Genomic DNA, 18,601 nt, shown 5'->3' on the forward strand with positions numbered 1-18,601 from the left:
ATACATTTACCAAGAATGTTCTAATTGGACAGTTCTCGTGGTATCCTGAAAGAGGAAGAATCTCTCCTCATCTTTGTGCTTTTGGTGAGATAGATAGTGTATCACAATTGAATTGATGTGAAATGTTAGGAGTGCTGGGGTTTCCTTCATGTTGATATAGTCCTAGCCCTGATTGGACAAGTCCCGCCATCTTCAAGATCGTGGTGTGAGAAAATGCCATCTTTCTTGCATGGTATGCCCCCACTTTTTGCTGAATGGCTGATGTACTTTGACTGAGTGTGTCCTGGGTTCCTGCCAACCAGCCATCTCAAAATTGGACTCATACCCGTTACCAAGAGTTGATGAGCTAATCGAGAAATTAGACGAAGCCCGATATATAACCACACTCGATCTTACCAAAGGCTATTGGCAGGTACCACTTAAACAGGAAGACCAAGGAAAAAACGCCTTTAGCACCCCTAATGGGTTATACAAGTTTACAGTACTGCCTTTTCAAATACATGGAGCACCCGCGACGTTCCAAAGACTTATGAACAAAGTTCTTTCCCAACAACAAGAGTACTCCTTACCCTACATAGACGCTATCATAATATTTAGCCCTACCTGGGAACAACATCTCGTCCATTGTGGAAAGATATTCCAAGCACTTAGGACTGCAGGGCTCCACGTGAACTTCAAAAAGTCCAGGATAGGCTTCACCAAAGTAAAATATTTGGGCTACCTATTGGGGGATGGGGCTACCGCTCCTCAACAAGAGAAAGTGAGAGCAGTCTTAGAAACCCCCTTCCCCACCACCAAAAAAGGCATTAGATTCCTTTTGGGCTTACTAGGCTACCACCGCCGGTTTATACCCAATTATTCTGAAATAGCAGCACCACTAACCGACCTACTGAAGAAAGAGAAAAGGAACAAAGACCTGGTAAATCCCCCACAGGCCGCCGGAAAGGCATTCCACGAGCTCAAGCGAGCCTTAACGTCCAGCCCTATCCTTATTTTAACCAACTTCAGGGAACCCTTTATCCTACAAACAGATGACTCGGAAGTAGGTCTGGGGGTCATTCGTTCCCAACAAACAAAAGAAGGCCTTGAGTGCCCGGTCCTCTTTATCAGCCGTAATTTATTTCCAAGGGAGAAGAAATATTCTACGGTTGAGAAAGAGTGCTTAGCTATAAAATGGGCTGTAGAGAAGTTTCACTATTATCTGGAGGGATCTCCTTTTGTCCTGTATACTGATCACGCCCCCCTCTTGTGGATGAGTCATAACAAAGGGAATAACCCCAGTGTCCTCAGGTGTTTTTTGGCTTTGCAACCCTACTGTAAATGGAAAAAATTAAAATCTGTATTTGTAAAGCACGAACTACTTACCCATACGGGTCTCAAGGCGATGGGGGCCGCTGTGGAAATTAAGTGAGATATTGACCAGAGTCACAGGGTGCTGAGCTCAGCTGCCGACGGAGCCCAGGATCGATCAGTGAACCCTGTGCTCCGAAGTCAGCTGCCCTGGCCGCTGCACCACATCTCTTCACCATTCTACGAGATGGCATTGACTACTCATTTGAGGTCCGTCATAGAAAAGGGTCTGATAACGGCAATGCTGAATTCCCTCATTTCCCCCGAACGGGAAAAGTCTGGGGGTGGGGTGTGTCAGGTAGCCCCTGTGGTACACGATGGGATAGAGGATAAGGAGTGCCATGCAATCTCTTCATATATTTCTCCCCTCCTATATTCACAGTCCCGTTTTACCAGTTGTCCGCTTTGCTTTCATCAAGAAGTAGAGAGAGGGGAATTGGCAGGCAGCCCCTTTAGGCCGGAGCTGAGGACGGACATCAGAGGATACACGCTTCAAGAAGGTGGGGTGGAGAGTGCAACAGGTTGGTCAGTAGTTGATCCAGCTACACGCAGCATGGGAATGCGAGATGGAGAAACTAGCAGGGGAAGACCGGAAAGACGGAGAAGACCTAACAGCCTTCAAAAGAGAAAAACGGAGCCCAGGGCAGGTCACAGCTTGTCAGCGAGCGGAACACCTGAAACTGGCGGAGGAGGGAAAGCTGAAACAGAAGGAGACCAGACCTCACTGAAGGACGCAGAGTCACCACGCCACGGCCCCGGAGGGACGTGGCTCTTCCAGGTGCGTGGGCGTCTACATGGCTTTTGGAAAGGGGCTGAGTCAAAGAGGGAGGGGAGGCTGAGGGGGAAAAAGAAACCCTGGGAAAATGAAATAAGTGAGACAGAAAAGAAAGACAAGAGCAGAAATCATCGGCTACTCTTTTTCTTTTAGTTGCTCCAACCTCTACACCCTCCCTTCACATTTATGCATAGCTATTATTTATCCCTCACATCCTCCCTTGACTAAACCATAAATCAAAAACACTTACCTGAGTATTTTCCTTCTGTCCGAGGGACGACGGCGGCCGAGGCTCACCTAAGGGACTGAAGTGAAAGACCTTGTGGGAAAGAAGAATATAAAAGAGACAATCAATCATTGTGATTTCCTGTAATACTAATAAAAAGTGCATACCAAGAAATTATTCAATGCAGTGTGCTCCTTCTTAACCGACTCTTCTAGAACGGGGAGCTACATACTTTGCCTAGAGGGAATGGGAGACAGACACACAGAGACCAACAGAGACACACACGGGAAAGCATAGTAGGACAACGCTACATACAGTTGTTCTATGCTTGCATATGTACATTGTTTTAGAAAGATGGTGGAACTATTCATTTTGTTCAATGTGCTTATACTGCTAATTACTTTTATCTGATTCTATTATCATTGCAGCACATACATTCTATACAAGAGTTACGATGGTTCGATTAATAATGAAAATGCTAATGTTATGTTATTTTAATTTGATATCACGCACAAATTACCCCTAAGCAGAAACTACTTTAAGGAGAAATTTAGGATTGGTACGTAGAACCACTCTATCTTTGTGAAGTTGAAAGAAAGGCTCTTGTATAGTTAATGCCTGAAGTTCCTCAACTCTCCTTAGTGAGGTTATCATTATGGGGAAAGCAACTTTCCATGATAGGAATTGTAACGGACATTTGTGCATTGGTTCAAAAGGCAGGCCCATTAGCCTTGTAAGAACTATGTTTAAGTTCCACTCTGGAGCAGGGGGAATACTTGGCGGTATAACCCTTTTTAATCCTTCCATGAAGACTTTAATCACTGGTACTCTGAAGAGAGATAGGTGTTGTCTATTTTGCAAGTATGCAGCTACGACTCCCGGGTGTAAACAAATGGATGTGTTAGTTAATCCACATTGCTGTAAAGGCAACAGTTAACAAATGATGTTCTGCACAAACGCATCAAGATGATTTATATTGTTGTTGTTACAAAAGGAAACAAAATGTTTCCATTTGCTGCATAACATGCTCTAGTAGTAGGCTTACTAGCTTCCTTGAAAATATTCATATAGTCTGGTGGTAGTTGTAAATAACCAAACTCTACGACTTCAGGAGCCAAATCGCTAGGTTGGGTTCTCTGGGAATTGGATGTCTGATTTCTCCATGGCTCTGAGTGAGGAGACAAGGTGTGAGATGTAGCTTTTGATGTGGAACTACTGAGAGTTCTAAGGATGAGAGTACCAAGGTTTACGAGAACATGTGGGGGCTATTAAGATGAGTGAGGGACATTTGTCTGAGCTTCCGAACTAGTAATGGAATTAGCAGGAGAGGTGGAAAAGCATAAGCAAATATCCCTGACCAAACCATCCTGTTAGACGGGGGCCCCGAGGGCCGGCCGAATACGGAGGGAGAGGCCTCCGATGAGGACCGTCTCCAGCGATCGTACAGACAGGTCACTTCCCTCCCCACAGATAGACAGCACAAAAGGATGAGTTCAACACTTTATATAGAGTTCGTGCGGCAAGGTTAGTAACGATACAGGAGATATCGGACTCGAGGGTCCTCTCACTTCTAGTCTCTGTAGGGAGAAGGGGGTAGCGGGACAGTCTTGGTACCGGGTCGGTACAGGAGGTGGTAGGAGGTGAGCTCACAATCCTCGAGCTGGAGAGTCCGCAAGGTCGGGCCGCGGCAGCGCCAGCAGGCTAAGATGATGGTTTCACGAAGCAGAGGGCCGCGGCAGCGCCAGCAGGCCAAGACGATGGTTTCACGAGGCAGAGGGCCGCGGCAGCGCCAGCAGGCCAAGACGATGGTTTCACGAGGCAGAGGGCCGCGGCAGCGCCAGCAGGTCAAGACGATGGTTTCACGAGGCAGAGGGCCGCGGCAGCGCTAGCAGGCCAAGACAATGGTTTCACGAGGCAGAGCTACGGCAGCGCCGGTAGTCCGTCAAGGATGAGTTCTTCTCGGTGTCTCTCGACTCCAGGATACAACTGCCTTCCTGGTCTGGCACTGCCCCAGTTATAGGTCTGGTCCCCTTTGATGTCCGGACCCTCGCGCCTGGGGGCCGGGAGGTCCGGGATGAGGGAGTCCAGACACCCAGCAGGGGGGTGGAGCCAGTGCCCAGGGCGGCCGGGGGTGATCGACACCTGGCGGAGGAGAGCCGTTGACGATTCCTTCTCCCATTCACTCGCCAAGTGGTCGTGCTGCCTCCTGGGGGGAGGTTGGTGCCTCGATGTCGGGGCCGGCCAGACCCAGGGTTAGGGTCGAGTTGAGGCCACGTGGCCTCGTGCTGTAGTACCCCAAGATGGCGGCTGGGCCGAGGTCATGGTGCGGATAGTGACCAGGGCCAGCCGGTTCCGGAGCTGGTGTCTTGTGGTGGAGGGATTGTGGGTTACTTCGGGGGGTCGCCGGGGCCTCTGGCTGGGGATTCAGGGAGCGCCAGGGTCCAGGCCCCGTTGTGGGGAGGGGGGACAGCCCGACCACGCGGCCTGTCCAACATGCGTCCCCCCCCAGCTGAAGGCGGGGAGAGTCAGCCATCCTCCTGGGGACTCTCCTCGCTGAGGCGGAAAAAGCGTGACAGGCCGTCTGCGTTGGCGTGGTCCTGGCCTGGACGATGTTCCACCGTGAAGTCCATCCCTTGCAGGGAGATGGACCAGCGCAACAGCTTCGGGTTCTCCCCCCGCATTTGCATCAGCCATTGCAGGGGTCGGTGGTCTGTTTGCACCCGGAAGTGGGTGCCGAAGAGGTAGGGTCGTAGCTTCTTGAGGGCCCAGACTACGGCGAAGGCCTCCCTCTCGATGGTGCTCCATCGCTGTTCTCTGGCCAGTAGCCGCCGGCTGATGAAGGCCACTGGTTGATCGACCCCCTCGGTGTTGAGTTGGGAGAGGACGGCCCCCACGCCATGATCGGAGGCGTCCGTCTGTACAATGAATTCCCGGCTGTAGTCGGGAGCCTGGAGCACGGGGGCCGTGCACATGGCGTTCTTCAATTTCTCGAAGGCTGATTGGCAGTCCGGGGTCCAGTTGACTGTTTTGGGGCTCTTCTTGGAGGTGAGCTCCGTGAGGGGCCCCACGATGCTACCATAGTCCTTCACGAACCGCCGGTAGTATCCGGTGAGCCCCAGGAAGGCCCGGACCTCCGTTTGGGTCGTAGGGGGTTGCCAGGCCTGGATGGCAGCAATCTTGAGCTGGAGGGGGGCCACCAGTCCGCTTCCCACTTGGTGTCCCAGGTAGGTCACGGACCCTTGGCCAACCTGGCATTTGCTGGCTTTGATGGTGAGCCCGGCTTGCTGGAGGGCGTGTAGAACTTCCCGCAGGTGACGGAGGTGGTCGGTCCAGAGGTGGCTGTACACAGCAATGTCGTCCAGGTAGGCGGCGCTGAATTCTTCGAGGCCCGCCAGCACCTGGTTCACAAGCCGTTGAAACGTTGCCGGAGCGTTTTTCATGCCGAAGGGCATCACTGTAAAGTGGTAATGACCGTCCGGGGTAGAGAAGGCGGATCGTTCTTGGGCCCTAGGGGTGAGGCCGATCTGCCAGTAGCCCGCTGTTAGGTCGAAGATGCTCAGGTAGCGGGCGGCCCCCATCCGGTCAATTAGCTCATCTGCCCGGGGGATGGGGTGAGCGTCGGTCCTGGTAACGGCATTCAGCCCCCGATAGTCCACGCAAAACCGGAGCTCAGGGGCAACGCCCGGGGCGGCCGCCTTGGGGACCAGGACGACTGGGCTGGCCCAGGGGCTGTCAGAGGGTTCGATCACTCCTAGGGTCAGCATCTTGGACACCTCGGTCTGGATGCAGGCGCGCACCCGGTCTGGTACGCGGTACGCCCGGTGTCGAACAGGAGGGCTGTCCCCGGTGTCCACATCGTGAAGGCACCAGGGGGTGACCCCGGGTGTGAGGGAAAATAGGGAGGCGAACCGCCTCAGGAGGGCTTGACAGTCTTGGCGTTGCTCCGGGGACAAGGCCTCGGAGAGTTGGACCCCTTCCACTGAGCCATCTCGCTCGAGGGTCCTCAGTAGGTCCGGAAGGGGCTCGGAGTCTTCTTCCGTCCCATTATCGGTAGCCATCAGGAGGCTGAGTTCTGACCGCACAAAATGGGGTTTGAGTCTGTTGGCGTGGAGGACCCGTAGAGGGTTCCGGGCGGTTTCCATGTCGATTAAATAGGTGACGGGCCCCTTGCGTTCGATCACCTTGAAGGGCCCGGACCATTTGTCTTGGAGCGCACAGGGTTCAACCGGGGACATCACCCAGACCTGTTGTCCCGGTTTGAACTCAATGGAGGAAGCGTGCTGATCGTACCATTTCTTCATGTCCTCCTGACTGGCTTCTAGATTGGCTTTTGCGGTCTCTCGGAATCGCCGGGTCTGGTTGCGAAGGGCCAGGAGGTACTTGTAGATGTCCGGGGGAGTTTTCTGGGGGGGCTGCTCCCAACCTTCCTTGACTAGGCTGAGGGGGCCCCGGACGGGGTGCCCGTACAGGAGTTCAAATGGGCTGAAGCCGAGGGATTTCTGAGGGACTTCCCGATAGGCAAACAGAAGGCACGGGAGTAACACGTCCCACTGGCGGCGAAGGGGTTCTTCTAGGCCCATGATCATCCCTTTGAGGGTGCGGTTGAACCTCTCGACCAGTCCGTTTCCTTGCGGGTGATAGGGGGTCGTGAATTTGTAGGTGACCCCGCATTGTTGCCAGAGAGACTTCATATATTTGGAGATAAAGTTCGTGCCCCTGTCGATGACGACCTCCCGGGGAAACCCCACCCGGGAGAAGATCCCCATCAGGGCTCGGCCTACCACGGGGGCCGTCACGGTTCGAAGATGGATGGCCTCGGGATAGCGGGTGGCGTGGTCCACTAGGACCAGGATGAACCGGTGTCCTTGGGCGGTTCGGGGGTCTAGGGGCCCCACAATGTCTATTCCCACTCGTTCGAACGGGGTGGTGACGACAGGAAAGGGTTGTAGGGGGGCTTTGATCTTTCGGCCACTTTTTCCGCTGGCCTGGCAGGTGGGGCAGGCCCTGCAGTGGTTGGTGACATCCTTTCGCATTTGGGGCCAGTAAAAGTGGGTCACCAGGCGGTCGTAGGTTTTGTCTTGCCCCAGGTGTCCGGCAAGGGGGACATCATGGGCTAAGTTCAGGAGAAAATCTCTGAAGCGAAGGGGCACCACCAGCACCCGACTGGCTCCTAGTTCTGCAATTCTCTGCTCGCTGTAGAGCAGGTCCTGGTCCCAGTAGATCCAGTGGGCCCCCGAGGTATCCCCTGTGCTCTGGGCAAGGGCTTGCTGCCGGAGTCCCTCGAGGGACGGACATGTTCTCTGTTCATCCCGGAATTGTTCCTGGGTGGGACCCCCCTCCTGACGCCACTGGGCCAGGTCAGGGACGTCCCGAAGCTGGTCGGATCCTTCTTCGGTTTGGGTCGAGGGACTGGCTTCTGGGGCGGCCTCCTCCTGGGTGAGCGCGGGAGGAGGTTCCGGCCACTCTGGCTCCTCCGGACTGGGGACCGCGCGGGCGGTCATGGACCGGGTCGTGACGCAGACCCATTCGGGAAGGCCCAGCATCCCCAGGTGTTCTCTCCGTTCGACGGCTGCCCAGGGAGAACTTTCGAGGTCGTTTCCTAGGAGGCAATCCACGGGGGCATCATCGCGGACAGTCACTTTTAGCATCCCGGATACTCCCCCCCATTCGAAGGGGACGCAGGCCATGCGACACAGGCTTTCTGAGTTGTCTGCTGATCGGACAGGGCAAAGAATGTTCGGCAAGATTTGGTCTGGAGTAACAAGGTGGCATCGGACCGCAGTTACACTGGCCCCGGTGTCGCGGAGGGCTTCCGCCCGGCGGCCATTAATGTTGACCCACTGGCTGTACTTCTGCGTGTTGGCGGGAAGGGGGGCCCGCGGAATCATATCTCTCTCCCCCAAGCAGACCAGGGACATGGCGGCCGGTGCCCACTCAGGCTGGTCGGTCTCGTACTCTTCTTGGTCTTCCGGGATTGGTTCTTCCCCTAGGGCGGCCGCTGCGACCTGGCGGGGGGTAGCGTTCTGGTTCTTTGGGCAGTTGGGGTCACTGGCGTAGTGGCCGGGTCGTTGGCATCGGTGGCACATAATGTTGGCCCGGAAGCCGGGCCGAATAGGCGGGCTCCCCCTGCCGGCCGGGGCCGAGGGGTTGCTTGCGGGAGTCATGGGGCCGGGGTCTCTCCCCCGACCCTGGCCTCCTCCTCCTCCCCGGGGGCGATGGGACCCTTGGTAAGGTCTGTGTGATTCGCTGGGCCCGTTCCGGTCAACTCGTGTGCTTTCCCATCGGTCGGCTTCGGCGGCGAGTTGTCGAGGTTCCGTCAGTTTACTGTCCAAGAGGTGTTGCCGGAGTTCAACGAAGCAGTTGTTAGAAAGGTGTTCCCATATGATGAGGTCGAAAAGTTGTTCGTAGGTGGTCACTTTGCTGCCCTTGATCCACCCCTCGAAGGCTCGACTAAAGTAGTTCACGTACTCCACCCAAGTCGTACCCGGGATCCGTTTGCAGTCGCGGAACCGCTGGCGGTACATCTCGGGTGTGAGTCCGTATCGAGTGAGGAGGGCGGCCTTCATGTGGTCGTAGGATGTCATCAGATGGTCCGGGAGTTGCAGCAGGGCGTCTCGACCTTCGTTGACAAACCTCCCCCATAACCCGGCTCCCCAGTCGCTCCGGGGAATCCGGTGGGAGGTCATGGCTACCTCGTAGGCTTTAAACTACTGCTGAATATCATCGTTCTTGTAGTACTCCCTGATGACATCTTTGGGGATGTGAACCTTGGGCTCGGTAGAGGCAGGCAGGGTCGGGCGTTCGGGGACCCCGAGCTCTTTATTCTGTTTCTGAATTTCCAGTTCCTTGAGGTTGCGCTCATGTTCGTACGCTAGCTTCTTTTCCTCTAGCTCTCTCTGTTTTTGCTTCTCTTCTCGCTCTTCTCGGAGCCGTAAGTGTTCTAGCGTTATTTTTTGTTCCGCCAGTTTGAGTTCTCCATCCAAGCGAAGTCGGGCCAGTTCCAATTCATGGAGTCTGCTTTTTTGTCGTTCTTGGATCTCTTCTGGGGAGAGACCCGCTCTTCTTCCTTCTATTGGCGCGGGGCTCGTTTCGGTGTTTCGTGTTCGGGGTACGGCTGTACCCGTCTCTGCCCAAGCCTCTAGGGCTCGTTTGAAGTCTTCCTTCGTGCTCAGACCTGTGGTTGGAAGGCCAAGTTCTATGCAATATTGCTTCAGTTCCCTGTGGTTGTAGTCTTCCAATTTTTCCATCTGGAATTTTTCCGTTGTTCCGCTCTCTGTTGTCATGGTGGTCGTGTGTTGTGGGGCGAGTGACCCTCTGTACGTTTATGCGTTGGTTCAGATCGCGCCGCTGGCCACCAATGTTAGACGGGGGCCCCGAGGGCCGGCCGAATACGGAGGGAGAGGCCTCCGATGAGGACCGTCTCCAGCGATCGTACAGACAGGTCACTTCCCTCCCCACAGATAGACACCACACAAGGATGAGTTCAACACTTTATATAGAGTTCGTGCGGCAAGGTTAGTAACGATACAGGAGATATCGGACTCGAGGGTCCTCTCACTTCTAGTCTCTGTAGGGAGAAGGGGGTAGCGGGACAGTCTTGGTACCGGGTCGGTACAGGAGGTGGTAGGAGGTGAGCTCACAATCCTCGAGCTGGAGAGTCCGCAAGGTCGGGCCGCGGCAGCGCCAGCAGGCTAAGATGATGGTTTCACGAAGCAGAGGGCCGCGGCAGCGCCAGCAGGCCAAGACGATGGTTTCACGAGGCAGAGGGCCGCGGCAGCGCCAGCAGGCCAAGACGATGGTTTCACGAGGCAGAGGGCCGCGGCAGCGCCAGCAGGCCAAGACGATGGTTTCACGAGGCAGAGGGCCGCGGCAGCGCCAGCAGGCCAAGACAATGGTTTCACGAGGCAGAGCTACGGCAGCGCCGGTAGTCCGTCAAGGATGAGTTCTTCTCGGTGTCTCTCGACTCCAGGATACAACTGCCTTCCTGGTCTGGCACTGCCCCAGTTATAGGTCTGGTCCCCTTTGATGTCCAGGCCCTCGCGCCTGGGGGCCGGGAGGTCCGGGATGAGGGAGTCCAGACACCCAGCAGGGGGGTGGAGCCAGTGCCCAGGGCGGCCGGGGGTGATCGACACCTGGCGGAGGAGAGCCGTTGACGATTCCTTCTCCCATTCACTCGCCAAGTGGTCGTGCTGCCTCCTGGGGGGAGGTTGGTGCCTCGATGTCGGGGCCGGCCAGGCCCAGGGTTAGGGTCGAGTTGAGGCCACGTGGCCTCGTGCTGTAGTACCCCAAGATGGCGGCTGGGCCGAGGTCATGGTGCGGATGGTGACCAGGGCCAGCCGGTTCCGGAGCTGGTGTCTTGTGGTGGAGGGATTGTGGGTTACTTCGGGGGGTCGCCGGGGCCTCTGGCTGGGGATTCAGGGAGCGCCAGGGTCCGGGCCCCGTTGTGGGGAGGGGGGACAGCCCGACCACGCGGCCTGTCCAACACATCCATAGGGCATTGCCTTCGGATGCTGGGTGTGGGAACCTGGATGCAGAGTTTGGGCTTTTTGCGTTGTGCACTGTGGCAAACAGATCTATCTGTGGAAAACCTCAGTTTTGAACGTAGGGAAGAAGAACTTGGGGATGAAGTTCCCACTTGTGTACTTGCTACCTGTGTCTGCTGAGCAGGTCTGCAATCTGATGGTCTACTCCTGGGAGGTGTACTGCTAGGAGATAGATTTTCTGGTGAATCGCCAAATCCCAAATGCTTTGTGCAAGGTGCGACAGCTGGAGAGAGTGAGTCCCTCCCTATTTCTGTAGGTAGTACATTGCTGTGATGTTCTCTGTGCGTACTCAGACCGTCTTGCCTACAAGTTGGGTGAGAAAAGCTGAGTGCTAGAAACACTGCTAGAAGTTCCCGGTAGTTGATGTGGAGACGTGTGTGTTTGTCCGACTGCAGCCCTTGGACTTTGCAATGTTGAAGATGGGCACCCCAACCGGTTACTGTGGAATCGGGTCTACGAAAGGCCGCCCTTTTGCTAAGTTTTGAGGGTTCCACCACTGCAGCGAGCGATGGTTGCCGCTGTCTACCAACACTAGGTCGGGGTCGCAAATTGCGAGGCTCATTAATATTAATGAGCCTCCCGCAATTTGCGAGCCCATTGGGAATGCCAGCCCTACCAGGAATGGTGGCCTGCTGAGCTCAGCAGACCACCATGTCTGGGACTGCTTTTTAATAAAGCAGCTTTTTTTTTCTTTCTGTGCAAGGTGCGACAGCTGGAGAGAGTGAGTCCCTCCCTATTTCTTTAGGTAGTACATTGCTGTCATGTGGTCTGTTCAAACTAAGACAGTCTTGCCTACAAGTTGGGTGAGAAAAGCTGAGTGCTAGAAACACTGCTAGAAGTTCCAGGTAGTTGATGCGGAGACGTTTGTGTTTGTCCGACTGCAGCCCCTGGACTTTGCAATGTTGAAGATGGGCACCCCAACCGGTTACTGTGGAATCGGGTCTACGAAAGGCCGCCCTTTTGCCAAGTTTTGAGGGTTCCACCACTGCAGCAAACGATGGTTGTTGCTGTCTACCAATACTAGGTCGGGGTCGCAAATTGCGAGGCTCATTAATATTAATGAGCCTCCCGCAATTTGCGAGCCCATTGGGAATGCCAGCCCTACCAGGGATGGTGGCCTGCTGAGCTCAGCAGACCACCATATCTGGGACTGCTTTTTAATAAAGCAGCTTTTTTTTCCTTTCTGTTTTTTAAATGCAGGTCGTTTTTCTTAAAGGAAAACGGGATGCATTTTAAAAAAAATGAAACGTTTTTGTTTCATTCTTTAAGGTCCCTGGGACCACTGCCGGCCCTTAAAAAATGTTATTAGACACAGTCACAAAGTGGATGGTGTACCCTGGGGACCCCTTTGAAATTGCGACTGCAATGCCACCCTCTTGAAGAGGGTGGTCATTTGCAAGTGTTTTGCGACCGCAATTGTGGTCACCAAACATTCACACATAGCATTGCGGACGCAATTAGGGAGGGAATGCCCCTTCCTAATTGCGACTCGCAATTCCTAAGGAGTCGCAAATAAACTGCAACTCGCTATTTTGTAATTGTACACGGCCAACAGTGATTTTGCATGTGCAAACAGGTTCGCAAACCCGTTTGTGCATGCAAAATCACGTCGTACATCTGGCTCCCTGTGATTGATTCCACTGACTCGCTAGACATTGTTGCAGAGGACACATGTGAAGCCTTGCATGAGGTACGATTGCAACGCAGGATGCCATCATTCCCAGCAGTGGCATGAAGACTTTGGCTGGTAATGATTGGTTGAGTTGAAATTGTAATAGTGTGGCCTGGATATTGTGAATCCTGGCTATATTGGGAGTGGCTAGAGCATTGAGAGTGTTGATGGAAGCTCCCAGATAAGATTGCACTTGTGCCGGACACAGGTGAGATTTCTGTGCAATTATTGTAAAACCCAACTGGTGAAGTAGATGTACTGTTGTCCGATTGTGTAGTGTCCTTGGTGAGAGAGAGGATCATCTGGGTGTCGTGGGCGTAGAATACTATACTGAGTCCGTGCTGTTTGACGATGGTGACAAGGAGGGCCATGTAGATGTTGAAGAGCGTGTGGCAGAGCGACGATCCTTGTGGTACTCCGTGTTGGACGGTGACCTCAGGGGCAACCAGGAAGTGTACCTGACCACCCTGGGGCCCACCCTCCTGTAGACAGGGCAGGCTGCTCAGGCTGCTCAGGACCGCCGTGAAAAGGGGATTGTGGAAGTGGATCAGGACCAACTGACGTAACAGGTTGCAAACCAGGGAGGAGAGTGACACCAGGTCTTGCGGGTAAAGAGGGTTTTATTGGGATAACACGTTTAGTATTGAGCATTAAAGTTCTCCTTGTCCTGAACGTGAGTCTCTCCCTGGCGAACTGGCTGGGATCCGTCTTTGCAGCGCGGGTGTCCTCTCCGGGGTCTTCGGGTCTCCCTCGCTTCTCCTTAAGGGATGATCACGGAGGCAGCTCACCGCTCCGGAGCCCATGCAAAGGAAGCCAACAGAAGGGCACCGTTAGTTCAAAGACCTCGAGGGGGGGGTTTTTGCACCTTTGGGGCCGTGTGAGGTGAGGCTGGGAGGAGTCCACCCGTGTGTAACGTGCAATACGATTCTGTCAGTGACGTGGTGGAAGGGCAGACACAAGGTGAGGGATAAACGCGGGGTAAAGAACACAGAAGGAAGGGGGGAAGACGCGGGAGACAAACGCGGGTCTATGTACAGTAATTACACAATCTTCCTTCCCGCCCACACTGCCATACGCTGCCGTACCTGGGTCAGCCACGCTCCTCCCCTGGGAGAGTGGCACGGCGGCTCGTGGGGTCGTTGGCCTCCGGGCACTCCGTATCTCTCTCCTTCTCCTCCGCGATGTTCTTCGGGGTTTCCTCGCTGTTCTTGGTAATCTCCTTCCCTGCTCCTTTCTAACCGCTCTCCAACGCCGCTCCTCGCCTGCTCTTCCTCCGGGGTGATGTCACACCCCCTGTATCTTGCTTCCGGGGGTTTATCCAGTCCGGGCGTTGCGACGTATGTAGGGGGAGTGGTCTCCTCCTCCTCCGAAAACGCCCACTTAAAGGCGTCAGGTCCCTCATCCAGTTCGTCGAGTCCTGTCTCCCAGGGGTCCGTCTGCAAGGGAGAAGGCACAACAGGATCAGTCCCGAGAGTCCACCACTCCTCATTAGCGCTCCGCCTCGACTTGTTACATTCCACCCCCCCTGGTTTCTCACGATCGGGGAGAACCGGCATGCGGGAGAGGAAATCTGCGTTCCCGTTGTCCTTCCCTTTCCAGTGGACCACTGTGAATGCAAAGGGTTGGAGGAATAGAAACCACCGAAGTACCCGGGCGTTCTGAGTCCTGTTCCTCTGCATCCATTGTAGAGGGGCATGATCAGAGTACAACGTGAATGCCCTGCCCTCCAGGTAATAGCGTAGCTTATCAACAGCCCACCGAATGGCCAAACACTCCTTCTCAACGGTGGGATATTTCCGTTCCCGGGGGTGGAGTTTACGGCTGATGTACAGCATGGGATGTTCAGCATTGTCCTCCCGATGCCCGTCTCTGAGGCGTCCGTAGCAAGGGAAAAGGACCGTCCAAAATCAGGGGGCATAAGCACCGGACTGGTGGTGATGGCTTTCTTTAAACTAAGGAAGGCGTCCATGGCTTCCTTCGCAGGGGGTCGTGGCAGCGCGTTTCGGACGTTTTTTTGTAGCAGGTTCGTCAGGGGGGTGGCTATGTCCGCAAAATTCTACATGAACCGTCTATAGTACCCCACCAGGCCCAGGAAAGCTCTCAGCTCTCTTTTCGTGGAGGGGAACGGTGTTTCGGTGATAGCCTTTATCTTCTCCTCTTGGGGTGCTATGACCCCATCTCCCAGCATGAACCCCAGGTACTTCACCTTCGGGAAGGCGGCTCGGGATTTCTTGGCATTGACGTGCAGGCGAGCCTCTCCCAGGGAGGACAGCACCGCGGCCAGGTGTTCTAAGTGCTCTTTCTATGACTGGCTAAAGATGACGATGTCATCAAGATACACAGAACTGTACCCGGTATGTGGGGCCAACACTCTGTTCATCAGCCTCTGGAATGTGGCGGGTGCCCCGTGGAGTCCGAAAGGGAGGACGTTGAATTCGTATAACCCTTCCTCGGTGGCAAAGGCGGTTTTGTGTCGGTCCCCCTCCCGTAGGGGTACCTGCCAGTACCCTTTTGTCAGGTCCAGGGTTGTTATGTATCTTGCGTCCCCTATGCGCTCGATGAGTTCGTCGACCCTGGGTATGGGGAACGCATCAAATGTGGACACTGCATTCAAAGCCCTAAAGTCCATGCAAAAACGGGTAGACCCGTCGGGTTTTGGCACCATGACTATGGGGGATGACCAACTGCTCTTTGATGGTCTGATGACCCCCAGGTTCAACATGCTTGCGACTTCCTTTCGTACGTCTGCTCTTTTTGCAGCAGGGATGCGGTACGCTCTTTGTTTGACTGTACTCCCTGGGGTCGTGTGTATCTCGTGTTCGGCTAGGTGTGTGCACCCAGGAGTGTCTGAGAACAGGTGAGAAAAAGGACGGAGACCATCCCATAAGGCCTGTTTCTCCCCTTCAGTAAGGTCAGGATTGATGGGTAGGCTTCCTAGGGTGGACTCTGTTCTCTCTTCAGGTAACACGAGATGGGACGGCTGGGGGCTCGGTCCTAACCACTTCTTCAGGAGGTTTATGTGGAAGGTTTGCGTGCGTCTGGGCGACATTCGCATTTTATAAGTCGTACCACCGTATTTCTCCAGGACCCTGAACGGTCCCTTCCATTCACTCCGGAACTTCTGGGCAGACGTAGGCAGTAACACCAGAGCCCAGTCTCCTACGTTCAGTTCCCTCCTCTTTTTCCCTTTGTCATAGTATCTCTTTTGGCGGCTCTGGGCCGACTGTAGGTTTGAGTATGCCAGATCTCTTAATTTTCCCAATCTGGACCGCAACTGCTGGGTGTAGTCCAGCAGGGAGTGCTGCTCCTGTGCCTCTTCCCTTTCCCAGGCTTCTCTGGTTATTTCCAGAAGGGATCTCGGTTGTCGGCCATACAACAGCTCAAACGGGGAGCATCCTAAGCTGCTCTGGACTTGGGACCTTACTACATACAGTGCTAAGGGGAGAATTTTGTCCCAGTCTTTGTTCTCTGAGCCCAACAGCTTCTTCAACGTGGTTTTTAGGGTCCTGTTATAGCGTTCCACTAAACCATCCGTTTGGGGATGATAAGCGGAAGTGCGGATGTGGGTCAGGTTCAGGGTCTTGCACACCTCTCCCATCATTCGGGACACAAAGGGAGTCCCCTGGTCTGTTAGTATTTCGCGGGGGAACCCCACTCTTGAAAACAGTTCTACCAGTTTCTCCGCTACGTTCTTGGTGGTCGGGGCGGTTAGGGGGAAAGCCTCAGGGAACCTGGTGGAATAGTCCACTATCACCAAGGCGTAGGTGTGGCCCCTAGTGGTGCGTGGCAGTGGCCCTATAATGTCCATCCCTACGCGTTCCCAGGGATTACCTATGATGGGCAGGGGTTGTAAGGGGACTGCCGGGGGTTTGGACAGGTTTTTTCGCTGGCACACCTCGCACCGCTGACAGTAGGCCTCTGTCTCTTTATAAATGCCGGGCCAATAGAAGAGACGCAGGATATTCCGAGTGGTCTTTTCGGCCCCACTGTGACCTGCGGTTAGATGCGTATGGGCAAAGAACAAGATCTGTTCGCAGAAGTCTTTTGGCACCACTAGTTGTCCCTGGTCTCCCTCTTCCCCTTCTCGATATAGCAGATCGTCTCTGATACTGAAGCGGGGGTATCGTTGCTCCGTGGCCGTGGTTTGTGCCACGTGAGCCGCTTCCCACGCGTTTAAGAGGGCGGGGTCATTGGCTTGGGCGAACTTGAATCCCTTGTCTATGACCCAGGGCTCGGCCGACAAGAAGGCACCCACTGGATGAATGTCTAGCTCCCTTTTAAACAGGGCCAGGAAATGTGGATTATCCACCCCTAGAATCAATTCCTCGGGCAGAGACGCCACCACCCCCACCCTCACCGTGCAAGGCTCCCCCTCTACTGGTTTGATGGAGATGCGTGCAATGGGATAAGTCTTAACGTCCCCATGGACGCACCGGATGTGTACCTTACCCTCCCACCCTATCTGGGAAGGGATCAGAAGGGACTCCCGTATAACCGATTGCCTGCACCCTGAATCCAAGAGAGCCTTAACCGGGGCTTGGTTCACCAGCACTCTTACATAATATGATGGTCCCATTTCGGCTGTGTACAGTACTGCCTTGGGGATATACCCGACTTCCATGGGTTCCTCGACCGGCTTCTTCCGGGGGCACATCCGGGCGATGTGACCCCACTCCCCGCATTCAAAGCACTGGGGACCCCTCATCGGGGCGACCTCCGGTCTAAAGGGTCGTGGCTTTAGGGGTTCGTAGACTGGTTTCTTCTTCTCTGTCCTAGGGGTTGGTACAGGCGTCTTTGTGGTTTTCTCTGTTTCCCAGGGAAATGTTCTGGGTGCCGCTCTTGTGTAGTTGGCCGCCATCTCTATGGCCTGGGCCGCGGTTAGTCCTGGATGTTGTCTTAGCCATCTTTGGGTCCCGTAGGGTAGGGCCTCCATGAATTGCTCAAGGACTATGCTGGTCATGACTTCCTCTTTACTCCGGTTGTCGGGGCGCAACCATTTCTCTGCGGCCATCTTCAGGCGTAAGTACAGTGTTTTGGGGTTTTCCCCAGTAACCCCCTTTTCCTTCCGGAACCTGATGCGGTATGCTTCAGCGTCCATCCCAAGGTGATCCAGTATCACCTCCTTGATGGCGGTATAGGAGGATGTACCGGCCTGGTTTGCAACCTGGTAGGCCGTCTGCGCTTCGCCCGTCAACAAGGGGGCGAGAAAGAAAGGCCACTTTTCTTCCGGCCACCCACACGCACGGGCGGCTCTCGAAATTAACCAGGAAGGCATCCGGGTCTTCCCCCGTGACGTATTTCCGTAAGGCTACCCCGGCTGGGTGAGGACCCGCCGGCCTGCGGTCCCCCAAGACAGCGGTCCCTGGAGTCTGTACCGCTTTCTGTAAGCTGTCCATCTGCTGTGTTATGGTGCTGCGGAACAAGGCCCGATCGGCGTCAGCTGTGCTAATCTGGTGGCCCACTCCAACTTCTGTTGCCCGTCGATGAGGGTCTGGATGACCTGATCCACCATTGTCTCGCTGTCCGAGGGAGTAGATCCAACTTCTGACACCACTGTAGACAGGGCAGGCTGCTCAGGCTGCTCAGGACCGCCGTGAAAAGGGGATTGTGGAAGTGGATCAGGACCAACTGACGTAACAGGTTGCAAACCAGGGAGGAGAGTGACACCAGGTCTTGCGGGTAAAGAGGGTTTTATTGGGATAACACGTTTAGTATTGAGCATTAAAGTTCTCCTTGTCCTGAACGTGAGTCTCTCCCTGGCGAATTGGCTGGGATCCGTCTTTGCAGCGCGGTTGTCCTCTCCGGGGTCTTCGGGTCTCCCTCGCTTCTCCTTAAGGGATGATCACGGAGGCAGCTCACCGCTCCGGAGCCCATGCAAAGGAAGCCAACAGAAGGGCACCGTTAGTTCAAAGACCTCGAGGGGGGGGGGGGTTTTGCACCTTTGGGGCCGTGTGAGGTGAGGCTGGGAGGAGTCCACCCGTGTGTAACGTGCAATACAATTCTGTCAGTGACGTGGTGGAAGGGCAGACACAAGG

At 54.8% G+C, this 18,601-nt stretch overlaps 1 protein-coding gene across 2 annotated transcripts in view; it reads right to left on the reverse strand.

The window, feature by feature from the left end:
* Positions 1–18,601, reverse strand: part of LOC144806068 (uncharacterized) — a 65,146-nt gene that overhangs the window by 22,080 nt on the left and 24,465 nt on the right. Inside the window, exons 4-5 of one of the 2 annotated variants that reach the window (XM_078672514.1) lie at positions 13,652–14,002; positions 2,376–2,444 (exon numbers count right to left, since the gene is read on the reverse strand). In XM_078672514.1, coding sequence (XP_078528640.1) covers positions 2,376–2,444; positions 13,652–14,002 — 420 coding nt within the window. The remainder of the gene's footprint in view (positions 1–2,375; positions 2,445–13,651; positions 14,003–18,601) is intronic. The other variant, XM_078672513.1, reaches the window with a different exon arrangement.

The sequence above is a fragment of the Lissotriton helveticus genome, assembly GCF_964261635.1.
Source record: "Lissotriton helveticus chromosome 1_1 unlocalized genomic scaffold, aLisHel1.1 SUPER_1_unloc_43, whole genome shotgun sequence".
Classification (NCBI taxonomy): Eukaryota; Metazoa; Chordata; class Amphibia; order Caudata; family Salamandridae; genus Lissotriton; species Lissotriton helveticus.